Genomic DNA, 15,362 nt, shown 5'->3' with positions numbered 1-15,362 from the left:
TCTTTTTTTAAAAAAAATCTATTGAAAAAGTTATTTTCTTTAGTTGCGAAACAGTTTAAGTCTGGTACTAACAGCCAGCCCACCATCCTTTAATATGTCTTAAAATGTGCATGTATAAATTTTAGATCCTGTAAAGAACTCTATTTAAAAAATCTTACAATTTGTTATTTATAAAATGGAGGATGTTTCAATACCATTCTCTCCTATGAAAAAACAAACAAACAAACAAATATTTTATTACCAGTTAAAGAAAAACAGAAGACATACAGGTGATCAAATCATGACAAAGACAGCAAATTTAATAGTTTTTTTCAAGGCTCATTAAGTATGGTTAGTTCTGCTCAAAATCAGTAACTGCAATGCCATTTTCTACTCAGCATATGGCAGCCAACTACGAAACTACTGCCAGGCTGAAATGTTAGTGTTTTACTAGTCTTGAGCGCCTTTGTTTTTTATGTTTCTACAGAGCTATGAATATACCACCAAACGATGGAAGGAATTTGCAGTAACACAAAGATGAGTTCTCCTTCATTTGGTTGCTCTTGCTTTCTCTTCTCTACTTTGAAGGATAAAAGCAATATAAGGAAGGTTATATTAGCATTAAAAAAGCAAGTATGCCTAACTGGTCAGGCACCATACATATGTGTATATGAATGCCTGAAGAGAGCAACAAGGCTCCATAACTGCAGTGTAGCAAGCAGAAAAATAAACAACTCGTGAGCTTTCACTGTATACCACTGAAACTGCTGGCAAAAAAATCCAAAAAGTGAGACTACCTCACAAAGTGGCTCTGAGATAAAAGGGGGTGTATGCATTTGAGGAGAAAACAGCTTATGTTTGAGTTACACTGCAACAGCAGTGAACAACAGGCTTGTGTATTTCATATTTTTCTTTCCCAACACTTGAATGGCAATCTATTCACATCTGTGTATAGGTGTACAGTAATAATCACACCACCATCCTATGAGGTTAAAACCTAACCATAAAGTCTCTTAAACAGGTAAAGGTCGAAAAATATAATAACTATATTTTCAGTCTAGCCCTTGAGGCTTTTAAGCCATGTTAAAGACCTAAATATAAATATCTGTATGCAATAAATTTGTGGAAATATGCTGATACTGAATTTGGAAGCAAATATATTCAAACACTTGATATAAACATGAAACTAACAGTAAAGTAAATGCATTATACCCCAGATAAGTTTGCTAGGGACACCTATAAAGGGTGTCACCCTTTAAAAAACGATATGGAAAATATATATGAAAGTTCAAAACATATCATGGAGTATTCTTTATTAGAATAGACTGGCAGTACGAACAGAATATTCATTACATGAATGTGGAGTCTAAATACTTATTTACATACCATTTAACATCATTTTTAGCAAATTAAAAAATAAATACTTGCTATTATACCCAACTTGAAATCAATAGTCTCTTAGAATAGACTTGCTGAATAATTTAGGGTTTACATAGAAAGGACAAATATGTTCTGGTAAATAGTACTGAATAATGCATATTTCAATAGCCTTTCATGTGAATTTCAAGTAACAGAGTATACATAAGCAGCCTAATCAGAGTTCAGTGCCAGCAGGTGAGCTGTCAGAGGAACTTCTTCAAGGCCAGATGGAGTCTCCCAGGTCTACACAAAGAATCGACCAACTAAAAAGGCATCTTTGTATGGGTGGAGACAGCCTGGCTCAGTCATTTCCAGGATACTGACTATTGCACCGTGGCACAAAAAGTACCCTGTGCACAACGACACTGATGACATTTGGAAATTGACTGACACATCTGGAAGTTGTCACTGTTCAGCATTTGCAGTAAGAGAGGACTCCTATGTGCCATGCAAGACCACTGTCAACCATGTGTGGCAGAGTCTACCAGCACCGTGCCAAAGCTGCCCAGCAGGCTCTCACAGCCCTGCTGCGGTGCAGCCCTGAGACCAGGCAGCAGGGGGGCCATGGGGGATCCCTGAGAAGATAATCTGAGCTTATCACCAAAAGCCAAATAAAAGATGAATTGAATAAATGAAAACATTTTACTAATATGTTGTAAGAAAGGATAACCGTGAGCATTTATCTCCTTCACCAAATAAAAGGTCATATCAGATTGCTGAAGTGAATGTATTGCATGCACTGTTCATATGAGGAAATGTAACAGCAACATGAGCTGTTACAAAATTTCTTTCAACAAATGAAAAAGGTACAAAAAAATAAAAGAAGCAAATATCACTATAACCTGCAGGCTATGGATATAAAACACAGGATACTGAAGACATAACAAAACAAGTGTTCTGCAAAGAAAGGTTTCAAAAGTTGTCAGCTCTTTAGGACTGTACTACTAAATGTCAGCATTTATGTATTTATGTATTTCATGTTCTCCCAAGATGCCACGCTGTGTTTTGACTCTTTTTACACTGCTAAAAGTTATAAAAGCTCAAGAACAGAATCAAGTACTTCTTCAAGTGATTACCAGCGTGGGTACAGAGGGGGAACTCCAGATCTTGGGGAGATCAGTAAGGGGTTTTTTTCTCTTGAACTCATTGTGATAAGACTTCTGCCTCGGGTATTCACAAACCAAAGAAATCCTGCAGAAGATCCAGAGCAACAAAGACAATGACAAAGAGTATATAAGGCAAAACAGTTTTTCCCAGCAGCAGTGCATTGTTTTTTTTTTAAGAATCAGGTTAACATATAATGAATTTCATATGATAAATTATTCCAGAGCAGGAAAAAAGGAAAAGAGAAAAAACAGAAGAAAAAAAAATAATGCTACCTGCCTGTAGATTATTGTTAAGAAACCAGGGAAGAAAACAATATTTTCTAGTGTTGTAGACAAACTGTAAACATGCCACTTAAAATGTCACCTTCTTCCAAAGCTGCCTGTGTATCATTGACATAAGCAAGCTCACTGCTGTTAATGAGTGACTCATGGATGTTTACTGTACAGAAAGAACACAAAGTATGTCATTGTAGTTGTGCAAGTGAAATAATTTACAAATATACATCAATTTCCTACTGCATTACAATGAAGAGTATTATTAATACGGATTTTCTTTGCAGAGGTGCAATTTTGAGTTTAGAAGACACTTGTGGGAAGATGATTTAAAATTCTCATTTGGACTTTCCTCAGACATTATTAGGGAAATACAAGCAGGATTTCTAATGAAAAATGTATACATGTATATATATATATATATATATATATATATATATACCTGGTATTGCTTTTTGGAGCATTCAAATGTGATGCTGTTGTTGAAAAAGCAGTGCTTTGGTCAATAACCAAAAGCAGTAAATAATTCACTTCCAAGCTCTTCTATTTATGCACAAATGCTGAAATTCTGTCAGACTTTCAGAACAGCCATGGCCACTGTATGTTAAAATATTGGGAAGTTATACTCTTTCTTGTCTTCTTCTATTCTGATACTGAGAATATTTTGTATAGTGCCTCTTTAAAAACCCAAAGACAAGGACTGAGTGATTATGTTCAGCAGCAGTTGTGAATGACAGGATTCAGCAGCTTGTGAGAAGAATTACATCTGAAAGACTCAAAGATTTACTGAGGCTAGGGGGCAAAACAATGGAAATAATCTTGTGATGGTATTTTGTAATCCTGTAGGGCAAACTCAATGCCTTTGCTGTTTTCTAGATACTTTTGAATGAAAGGCAAAACCAAGCAATTTTTGGAAAAAAACTGTTCTGAGAAGGTGAGAAAAATATGCAAAAATGAACAAAAAGCACAGCAAACACTTTTTTTTGCGTTTATTAGCTGAGATAATATTTTGCCTTCCAAGAACTGTCAAGTTTTGACATTCTGAGCAAAACCAACCTCTGTGTTTTTGTCAACAAAACAGTGTATAAATACACTTTTAATTGTAGTGAATATTTTTAAGCTGTTTCGTTTTGTTTCATTTTTAATGCCTGCAATATAAAATTGCACAGGCCAGAGTTGAAATTTGTCAGTGTCCAATAGTGCATTCACTTTGATATCGTAATAAACTGTGCAGTATGTAATTTGTCTGTAGCTGAATTCATAGATGTTGCAAGAGAAGTGAGAAGGGGCCCTGTATGGGAATATAGTGGAAGAATGGCAAGGAGGTTGTTTAAATGTAAATACGCTCAAGTGACTTGCAGCTGTCTGTAGAAAAAGCACATGCATCACACTAATTGTTTTACTGACCTTGTATGCTTGAGTAGAACCTCTGTGCTAGATAACACAGGCCTGTGTCTAAGATTTCTGCTTTGTTGTGAGAAGGAGCAGAAGGCTGCACCTTCTTGAAGACTTGAAATACACGGCAGTTCAGCAGGCCCAGTGATCTTCTACCGGGGTTGAACTTACCAGTGCCTGTGTCCCCACTTGTGTCCCCTCTGCATGGGAGCTTAGGTGCTACTTTGGAGATCCCCCAGTAGAGAGGTAACCGAAATAAAAATTGCTCTTTGCAAATGCATTCATGGCCTCTGGCTCTTTTGGATGTGCCTGTGTTGGTTCACAGGGGCCTCAAACCAAAGGACGTGTGCCCAAGTCCCTCTTGTAGTGGCTGCCCTTGCCATCCCCCAGGCTGAGAACTGGAAGGGGCAGAGTAGAAGTGTCAGGAACCAGCAGCAAGGAGCAAGAATCCTGCACTACCGCTCACTGCTGACAGCACATGTGGGAGTAGGGAAGTAGTGCCCCATCCCTGTGGGGATGGGACTTAGGATAGGGATGCATGTGCCTGACATGTCATCAAGTAGGCTCTCTGTCCACAGAGGAGAGGATAAAAGTTGATGTCCTTCTGTTATGAAGTAAGCCAAATGGATTAATCTGGATAGTCACAAAGATGAAATCTAGTTAGGAAGGAAATGAGAAGCTCCGTATTATCTTACCATATCAGCAGTTAGGCTGTGTCAGTTGTAAACATATCCTATTGCATTGTCATTTGATAGAGATTAAAAAGCAGTTATCAGTAAAACTCTTCCTTTCATTCTTTTACTTCGTGTCTTGAGTTTCCCCTTCTTCCTGAATTCTTCACCTTCCTCAGGCTGGGGTCTGGATTGCTGTCTACGGTTACCCTGCTATCTTGTCATACTGAAAATTCTATGTCCTTTACACTTGTGGAGTGAATAAGGCTTAAAGAACCAATATGGTTCTGCAGGATCTCTGACCTTTTCTGTGCAGCGTATTCTGGAGTAGTCCTTGTGGGAAGAAGTATCAGCTGGCTGCAGCCAAAGTGGCTCACAGTCTGAGCCCAGAAGTAGACGGCTGTGCTGAAAATCACAAATAAGGTCCTTTTGCTGTTTTCAAGTCATTATTCACTTTCTTGCGTAGAACCCAACAAAAATAATTTTTGTTAACTTAAAAATCCACTAAGATTGATTTATGAGATGCTGCAGCTGACAGAAGGTTAAGATCTGACGGGTTTTCCTCAACTCAGAAGGCTTTAGAAAATAGGAGATATCTTTCATTCGCATGAATTATTGCAGCAACCAGTGTTATGGTAAGACACTTTTCAATTTGCTTTTCAAAGGATGCAAGGCTTATATTTACTAAAATAATGTGCAAGACTCCATGCCCAGAAGGATATGAGATTGACCTTGCTTGTGTGTAAAGCAATACTCATCCCACATGGCTCCCATTTTCTTTTTTCCTCACATTATGAGGAAGATGAAAAACTTGGTTGCCTACAGCTAATCTGGTGTCCCAAGACAATGTCTTTGTTCCGTGAGTCTCAGGGAACCACATCTTCCAGCGCCAGGTGCTTCCTCTTGGAACAGCCTGTGGAAGGCCTGTGGCCAAGTCCTTCCACTCGTGAAATTATGTGGGCTGGAAGGGCGTCCATTTGGGGTCACTGACTCAAGGGTTACCAGTCCCCGTGCCCCCTCTAGCAAGGTGGAAGGTGCAGGAGCAAGCGTGACAGGTTCTGAGTCCCCCTCCTTCAGCCCACTCCTTGCGTCAGTCACGTTGATGCCCTTGCCACTCGGCCGAAGCAGCATTTTCCAACGCTATCTCAATTAGAACGCTAAACCCGAAGCCTGCTCCAGTGTCCTCCAGTACCTCAGGCGATGCCGCCCCGCCCCCAGCCGGGCAGAGCACCGCCCGCCCCGCCCTAACGAGAGGCTCCGCCCCCTGGCCCGGGTCGGCCGCACATGCGCAGAGAGGACCCGCCCCCTCGCCCCTCGGTTTCCCCGTGGCGGCAGGCGCGCATGCGCATGGGGGGGCCGGCTGTGCGGTGGGCTGGCCGAGAGGAGTGGGGCGGTGCCGCTGGGGCGGCCGGGGCGGGCTCTCGCGAGATCTGGCGCCGACGCAGCGAGCGGGCGGGCAGGGGGCGGTGCGGTCGGCGCCCCGCCCTCCCGGGGAGGCTCCGCCCCGGGGATGTGTCGCTGCCCACTCCGCCGCCCGGGGAGTGAGGGGCGGCCGAGCGGCGGGGGCCGGTGGGCCCGTGGCGCTCTCTCGGCATGAACCTGCACCAGGTGCTGACGGGGGCCGTGAACCCCGGGGACAACTGCTTCTCCGTGGGGAGCCTGCACGACCAGCCCTTCACGGTGAGTGCTCGGCCGGGGCCCGGGCGCCTCCGCCGGGCCCGCGTCCCTGCGCCGCGTTCCGCGGCGCTGAAAGCGGCTGCGTCAGGCGCGGCAGCCGGCCCTTGGAGCGGGGGGACGGCTCGCCCCCAGTATCGTCGTCGGCCGGTAGCGGCGCTGCCGGGGGAGGGCTTCACCGAAGGGCCTGCGGCACACCTGCCCGGAGCCTGCCCGCGCTCGGGGACGGCGTGCCAGACTTGCCCGGAGCAGCGGCGGTCCCCAGCACGGAGCTGCGGGCGGCGCTCGGGAAAGGCGGCCTCTCCAGCGGGGCAGGGCTGGAAGGGGCGCAGGGCGAGCGCGGCGCCCGGCGGAGCCGGGAACGCAGCTGCCGCTCCGAGCCGGGTTAGCTAACGCGGGAATATGGTGGCTTTGACAAAAGGTTACATAAACGGCAGCCGGTACACGCGACTTTCTGTAGAAGGTAATTTCAGCACTCGCTTTCAGTCAAATATGCAACTCAAATCCTTACTGGTCGTAGCTGAAGATGATCTTGAAACGCTGTGCCTTAGTGTTAAGATTTTAAAACCATTTTTGAGCTCCCTGTCGATGCTTATAATTAGAGAGTAGAGAAAACACTTGACGTATTTAGTAAATGCTAAAGCCTTATATTAGTGTTCGTTTTGCTGCCTTTCACTCTAGTTGTGTAAACAGACGTCTGTTGTGTTTGTCCTTCCACCTTCCCCCCGAAATATAACCTTCATGCCTTCTGTTTTGGGCTGCAGAATAATAAAAATAAGACATAGCAAAGTTTCTCAGGGCACCACGACTGAGTATTTTTAACCTTACATTGTCTGGTTGCCCTCATTACAGCATAGTGTGGTTTTGAGTTTGATAGGGGAATGATAGGTAGGCATGCAAGAATTAAGAAACTTAAATTTTTTGTCTTGTCTGGTGTATACAGTTAAATTCAGCTGGATACTGGAGGCTTCACGCTGTGGCAGCAGTGCGTTGTCAGTGCTGGAAAGGTTGGGTAGAGTCATCGTCTGGATATGCTTCCCCAATTAGGCTGGTTTCTCAAAGTCTGCTTATCTACAGCCTTGTCTGGCGATGTGCGTGCTTCCAAAAAAAATTAGTCCTGTAAATAAGTTCATGTTCAAAGATTGCAGCATTGGGACTTCAAATTCCAGCTGTGCCAAACTTTCTGATTTAGCATATCCAGGAATGTTAAAGACTCACCAGTGGTGCGGAACTGTTTGGTAAGAGACAAGGGAGTTTGCTTTACCGTGAAATGCTAGTAAACTTTCAAACTATGTTTTCCTAAGTTTCCCATTTTCATATAATTCTTTGTTTTGAGGGAAATAGTTTGAGTTACTCTTGTCACTGAAGGGCTCTCTACCTGTTATGGCCTAACTTACCAGAAGTGTTAGAGCTCCCCAATAGATGAGAGGAGTAAAAATCTCGCTTTGGGTTGAAAGGAATGATTGGAAGTGCAGTTTTCAGTAACTGTGTCTGTGGTCTTTTTCTTACAAGAACTATTTTGAAACAAATATAGTAACAGTGTTTACTATAGACACATTCATCTTCCTTTGTTTTGTCCTTTTCCCCAGAAGGTTATTAATTAATTTCTTTTCCTGCTAACAGAAATATGCTTGACTAAAGTTTGTTGTTGTTTCTGTTACTCATTTGATAATGCCATGTTAAGTTTACAAGATTGCTTAGAAAGATTAAGACATGGAAGATATTGAGGTGAATTTCTGCCTTTTTGGAAAGAAATGGAGGACTTAACCTTAAGAAAATCCAACAAGAAAAAACGGTTAGTTGTTTTCCTATATCTGAACTAATGATATAAGCATTAGTAAGTATAAATACTGTTAAGTGATATGTTAGAAATGGAAAAAGATATGTCTTGGCAAACTTAATTGCTTCCAGTTTTCGTGGCTGAGAACTTGCAGGAGTTGATATTTCAGGGTTATGTACTGTACAGGTGGGGTGTGTGACCATGGTCTGACAAGAGAGCTTTGTCTACAATACTTTCTTGGTTTTTTGTATTTTTTTTTTTTTTTTTTTCTACAGTATGGTTCAGCATATTGAACTGGATATTTAGGGTGAAAAGTTTTAGAATATTACAGTTTTAAGATAAGAATAAGGAATTCTTTTCCTAAACTCTGAAAAGTTGGAAGAGAAACTAGTAAAAAGTGGCTATCCCCACTGCATGCACCTTTTTGAAAGATGGTATTTCAGATACTTGTCCTAATGATGTGCAGGTTTGTTGTGCTGGCATTCTTTTTTTAAGATCCAGTGGAGCATGAGTCTCCTTGGAGAGAACACTGATTAAGTGTTTTTGACACGCCTTTTATTTGTATATGGAAAAAGGCTCAGTTATTTATCTGTTGAGAGCAGGTGGTAATAATGAATGGTACAATATATGAATGAGAACTCAGCCATCAGAAGTCAAAATTTAACTGTTTATTCTCTGTGTGCTTCTCCTGAAATCCATTTGTTTTACTTTTGGTGTACTTGTGCACAATGAAAAACATCCTTGGCTTTATTTTGTTGTTTTCAGATCTGAAATATTTGAGTGAAAAACTCTTTGTTTAATAAGTTCATGGAGTTTATCACATAGGGTACTCATGTACTAGTTATTACTGAAGTTATATTTAAGTTATTTGGTGACCAGAACTGATACTACTTTTGTGATTAGTTGGCATTGTGCTGTGCATCTGCTTCTGTAATACTTTCTTCCTTTTGTTACTTTCCAAGTATCAGAGGAAGAGAAAAAGAGTCAAAATGAAACACTGTGAATAATAGCAAGTTTACAAGCACAAGTCCCAAGACTGGTAATAGAGGTCACAGAACAACAATTGTTTCTAGGGTTGGAAATTTGGGAAAGAATGATGAATTGCATGGTTTATTTCAGTGCAACCAGAATATTTTTCTGGGCAGATTTCCTTTCTATGTGTGATTTAACCTATCTTGGACTTAGGACTTGCTTTGTATGATTGATAAAACTGTGAACTTCAAATGCTAAGTTGAAAAGCTCTTGGAAAATGTGGAGTTTGGATAGGTTGGTCAAGCTGACTCTGCATTTTTCCGAAGATATTGGGTTGTGGTATAAAGGTTTCCAGACCTGTAAAATTTTTTTAAAAGTAGATTTTGTGGCTTAATAAAGTTGTTGCTTATCTGTGTAGAAAATACTTTACATTTTCTTTGTATTTAGAACTCCACGTGTATCCATAGTCAAGAAAGTTAATGGACTGGTTGTAACTGTAGCTCAAGATGCTACTGCATTTACACCTGCTTCTTGACTGTAATTTAGGAAGGAAATATTTTTGTTCTTTTTTTTTCCCCTCCCATGTTCCAGTTAAGCTATTCTGAACCTAGGAAATGAGTTGGGTTTTTTAACTAAATTAATCTAAAATACAAAACAAAACAGGATAAAACCTCTTTACACTGCAATGAAAACTGCGGTTTCAGTGAAACTTGGTTCTGAGTGCATTGCCAATCAATTTGCCACTTAAAGAAGTATGTTAGTTCAAGTACTTTTGATAGATTAGAAACATTTTGGTTTATATTTTTTTTCCCAAGTATGATCAAAGAGTATCTCTTTCATTTAGAAGAACAATTAAATTTAAGAAATAGTGTTTTAAAAATAAGATATTTAACTGTAATACTTAGACTAGTGTAAGTTTTGGTACAGTAATGGGGATGGCAAGAGACCATGCTAGAAAAGTAATGCAAATTTATGTCTTCACATGTGTGGTTTTTTTTTTTTTTTTTTTTAAGAGAGTAAATCAGTGAGGTGCCTTGTGGTTCATGGTGGCTCTGATTTTGATTTTGACCATTCTGTGCAGAGGACAAAAATATAGACATTATTGCAGTATCACCTGCTTAATAGATTTATTTGCCTAATTTTTATCTTTATTTTGCATAAGAGTAACCTTTTTTCTAGATTTTTCTTGGAAAAGGAACCAGTGAGGAAGGGGAAAAATAGAGAAGAAAGAAGGAAACATTCCTCTCCCACCTGTACCTGCTTATGGTGCATATGAGCAGTATTTAGCCCTTGCAGACTGAGAATGTATTATGTTTATGTGCCCAATCCAGCAGAAGAAATGGGTACCTGATGTAATTAATAAAGACTTTTTTTTGCATTTTTTTTGGTAATAAGTTTATATTCCTAATATACAGTGGTTTTCCTTGGAATACTTTTTTTTTTTTTTAACTGGGAAATGAACCTTCCTTAAAGCATAACGGTTGCAAAGGTTGTAAAATACCTATTGTAAACTTCCACTTTCAAATGCGATAGAAATATTATTCAACTATTATAGACTTCCCATAAAAGATTTTTAGTCGCTCAGTTTGTGAGCTCTTGCATCTTGACCTTTAGGACTTATGTCCCGTGGAAAAAAATGAAGTATGACCCCTGAGACACATCAGTGATTAAATTGGTCTTGATGTGGCTTGAGAATTATCTCTGAATCAGTAACTGTTAAGTTACAAAACGAAAGAAGTGAAAGGTAATGTAAGCGGTTGGAGTGGTAAGCTTAGCTATAGCAGGGAGGGAATGTTTCCAAATAAGAATTGTTAAATGTGGTCCCTTGGTGTGCTCTGGCTAGGTGGTTCTCTATGAGCTTGGGCCCAGCACAGAGTTATGCATTATCTTTCTAGTCTGTATGTTCATCCCATGTGTATTTGCATGTTTTTCTATGTATATTACTCTATAAATACATATGCATGCACACACATACTACTGCATTCACTTGTGGATAGTAGCTGGCAATTTATGGTAGGTGTACTCATGCCCTTCATGTAAGAGATGCAGTTTAAATAAAGTTTGTGGAAGATAATGTGTCAATCCTTATGTAACTGTAGTAGAAACTACAGCAAAAATTTTGTATGTCAGTACAGAGAAGAAATACATGAACAGGGTCAAGTATAAGGGAAATATTTGCTTTAGAGGTGCTGAGCTACGTAAGAGGTCAAGACCCTTGCTCATTTACTTCTATTGAGATAGTATCTAATTTGCAAGAGTTGTGTGTGTGAAACTTTCACTTTAGAAATAAATTAGAATAGTTCATGTAATTGTCTATACTATTTTCTGTTAAAACTAAAATACTTTTGAAGCACTGATATTGTCAAAATACTGGTTAATCTTCTCCAAAGAAATATGATTTTAGAGATAAGAGCTGACATCCAATTAAAATAAGAGGTAGAGATTGTGAGGAAAGGCAGTACTGCGTGCAAAATCACCTTTATTTTCACAGGCCTGAAACAGCTTTCACTTCCTAATTTCAACTTTGTTTTGCTATGTCAACAGCTAGTGAAATCCGTGTTCATGCAGCTTGAACTAGTTCTATCTTGTTTATTTGTGTAACAGAAGAACAAAACATTGTTTAATAAACATTCCAAGAACATGGTAATATCAACATTATCTGCTTATCCCATTGTACAAAGACAAACTTCTTGTAAATATTCTAGGACATTCTTAAGGTGAAAGGCATTTATGGCTTGCCAAAATCAGACTTAGAGGCTCTCCTTGCTTTAAGAGGCCTATTTACTTGTTTATTTTTAAATAAAGTTATATGTAGGAATTCTTTCCAAGTTGAGCTGTATGGCAGAATTTTGTCCCTTCAGGGTGGGTATAGGATGGGGAGGCACAGGTAATGTAGACAAGAGTGCACATATGAGAAATGCTTATACTCTGAAATTGCTTCTTGCCCTACATGTAGTAGAACACTTGAATTATCTCTTTTTCTTAGCTTCCATAGCTTATACAAATGCAATCTCAGTAGCTTCTGACAAAGTGAAAATGAATGACGTGACTTATTGTGGACAAGTCTTGCAGTAAACAGAAGATAAAGTTGACCGGTTGGCAGAAATAATTTTAATTTAGCAGTTATTTTTGTGCTTATTTTAGAGAACTTTCTGTAGGACACTGCTGCTTAGAAACTGCATTCAGAACTAGAGTCTGGATTCCAGTGAGTGTGTACGAGGATGTGACTTCTCTGCACAGAGACAGTCTAATGGATGATTTACAGTGGGGACAACAAAGAACCAGAGGAAGGACACCTTAGTAGGGAAGGGAACACTCCCAAAGTGTCTGGTCAGTGTGAAGTGTAATGGGACTGGCATGGCAGGCATCAGTAGAAAAGGGAAACTCTTGCAAGTTTCCTTTGCCGGGCAGCTTAGTTACCTTCTGTGCAGACGCTATTTTTCTTTGAAATACATAGCTCCCTTCTCCTCTGCATCCCTTGCCTTTCGTCTTTGAAATTGTGGTTCTCCTGCAGGCAAACATTGACTGCATGTCAAAAATAGCCTCCAAGTCATTATCCTTCTTCTTGGCTGTAGTTATATTTGGAAGCTCTTTCAAATGTTTTTTTTTCCCTTCTACCTCTTTGGGGCCTGATCAGCTATACAGGCTTAAGAGCTAGTCAGGGGTTCTGCAGCTTATTGGAGATGAGGAAGTCAGCATGACCAAGGATGATCTAATCCGTCTGAATAGCCTGATGTCAGAAGTGATTCTTTTTTTCCCAAATGTCAGTTCTTTTCAGGTGATGTGGAGAATTACCAGAATGCAAGGACAGAATTATTATGTTTTTCTTCCAAGAATAAGATTTTAAAAGAGCATTCCTCTCGTCTCCCTCTGGTCTGTATTCTTACAAGTGCACTTTTAATTAATTGTTTTAACTGAGTACCACCAGGATGAGAAGATGTTCCCCAGCTTCTCATCAGAAAATTCATCCCCAATTAGAGAAACTTTTTTTTTTTTTAAAACACACAGCATATGAAGTCGGGCAAAAAAAGATTATTAAAAACAAAAGAAGAGCTATGTTTAAACAGTAAAAATGGGAGAGTTTATATTCATAAAGGAGACATTATCATGAAATGGCAAGTCTAGGATGTTTGCATACCTCTTTGAGGTACTGTGCAAGCCCAGGTTAGCAGGAGATAGCCTGAGTTTAGATACGGTTTTAAGTCCTTGTTCCTGATACCTTGATGAATATACCAGTTCCTAAAGACTCCAGTGCGTTGTTTGAAAGTTACTTTAGAGTTCTTCCAGTGCAAAATGCCAAGTGTACTCATGATTTTTTGTGTATGTTAAAACTGGTCAAGTTCTTGATCCCATTAAAATGAGGTCTTCAGGATCACTGCTGATGGTATGAGTTCCTGTATATGCTAGTTCTTGCTCACCGTGGTGGAAATATTGTAGTGTTGTGATCTCAGACTTGTATGTGAAACTAGAAATGGAGAGAACCAGATGGGAGAAATCTAGTAAATCTATAAAATGCTGATGAGGCCTAGAGAGGCATACATAAGAGCAGGTGAGCTTCATACAGTCTTTGGCACTTCTGTCTTTTAAAAACTTTTATAGTAAAGCCGTGTTCTCTTTAAAGTGAAACACTTTTTTTCCTTAAAATTGCTTCCATACAAAACACTACAAAATTCAACAAAATGGCTTTGGGAAAAGTTGTATGTATGGTACTCCTGCATAACTTTTGTCTGGTGGACTATGTACTTAATCAGTGAGACACCAGGTGAGATGGTTTTTAACCAAAGAAAAAAATATTCTGTGAGGAATAAATCCAATGTTCATGTCATTGTGATATCAAAATCACTTTAACATTTGAACAGAAAGTAGTACTTAATCTCCTCTTTTGGAATGAGCTTTAAATTAAAGTACTTTGGAGCTTGCAGTTTAATACGTCATTTTGCCATAAATGCTTTCCTTTCAGCAGGAGAAATTCTACTGCTTGAGCCTCTTCTTCAAGATGAAGAGGGGACAGGACAGGAAGAGGCTCAAACCCTGACCAATAATAAATGATCGTAAAGAAATATATGGTTATATTTAGTCTGCAAAAGCACTACAGACAGCATTTTCAATATCAGGTAAAGGGTGGCTACTGGTCTGCTGGTTGGAAAGTAATAACTGAATATTGACTGAAAATGGTGATCAGAGTCTTCTGGGCAAGATTGTTTTCTGGAATATCACTGAACTCTTTGTGGGGAAAATTGTCTCTGGACTGAAATATCTTTTTGTTGTTGTTTGTTTGTTTGTTTCAATATGTGTAATGATATGATAGTCCAGGTCAGTCTTGGTAAAATACTCTTTTAATGTGAAATACCTGAAGACATGATAATCAGAATTCACAGTTGTAAATATAGCGTTCATTTTTTTCTGCTTTTTTTTAGGTCAAAAGTGGTTTTAGTGAATATGCTAGAAATTAGTAGAGTTGGTTGTAAGACACAATCATTTATGTCATCATACAGAAGTATTCCATCTGTCATCTGCTCTTGAGTCATTTGACCAACTAAAATGGCATGTTTGGCCCTTCTGTCATTCTCTGGCTCTCTAACAGAATACTATTGTTTGTGCTCTTTACTTTGTTGCTGGCTTTCTGGCTCTAAATTTAATGAGTGTGCATTCCTTGTTCTAGGACTTTCAGCCTTGAATGCTGTATTCTTATGCTTATTGGATGATTCTGCTCATGATTGTTTCCACAAGTTTCTCCAGGGTTAATCTTTCTCTCATTTTTAATCTGTGCTCAGTTTTTAGCAAAACTTGCATGAAAAGAGGAAGGATTTTGTCTCGGCCATTGCACTACTCAATCAGCTGGATCTGTGAATGTGTTAGATATATCAAGTTGCTTACTGACAATATGAATTTAAGACAATGTAAAATTAATCCATGGATTGCAAGTAGCAGGACCCTTTTGAAAATCTCCTTTGCCAAGTTCCTTACTAAATTCTTTGTATGATATTTAGCTCCTCAGTTCTGTTCCTCCTTTTTAAAAATTTATTTTTAGATGCCTCTATGTACAGTCTAAGAAATACGTTACTTCTTCCTACTTTCCATGAACTTGTTTTT

General features: G+C 39.5%; 1 protein-coding gene across 11 annotated transcripts in view; it reads left to right on the top strand.

Moving 5' to 3' along the window:
* The first annotated feature begins 6,318 nt into the window (after positions 1–6,318).
* The window catches only part of DMXL1 (Dmx like 1), a 79,923-nt gene continuing 70,879 nt past the window's right edge, over positions 6,319–15,362 (top strand). For 7 of the 11 annotated variants that reach the window (XM_065045337.1, XM_065045335.1, XM_065045336.1 and 4 more), the window contains exon 1: positions 6,321–6,523. In XM_065045337.1, the coding sequence (XP_064901409.1) occupies positions 6,437–6,523 (87 nt within the window). In that variant the 5' untranslated portion in view covers positions 6,321–6,436. Of the gene's footprint in view, positions 6,524–15,362 lie in introns of all 11 variants that reach the window. The other 4 variants (XM_065045340.1, XM_065045341.1, XM_065045343.1 and 1 more) reach the window with 2 other exon arrangements.

The sequence above is a fragment of the Columba livia genome, chromosome Z (genome assembly GCF_036013475.1).
Source record: "Columba livia isolate bColLiv1 breed racing homer chromosome Z, bColLiv1.pat.W.v2, whole genome shotgun sequence".
Taxonomy (NCBI): Eukaryota; Metazoa; Chordata; class Aves; order Columbiformes; family Columbidae; genus Columba; species Columba livia.
Note: the sequence above shows the minus strand (reverse complement) of the source record. Positions and strands in the feature narration are given on the sequence as shown.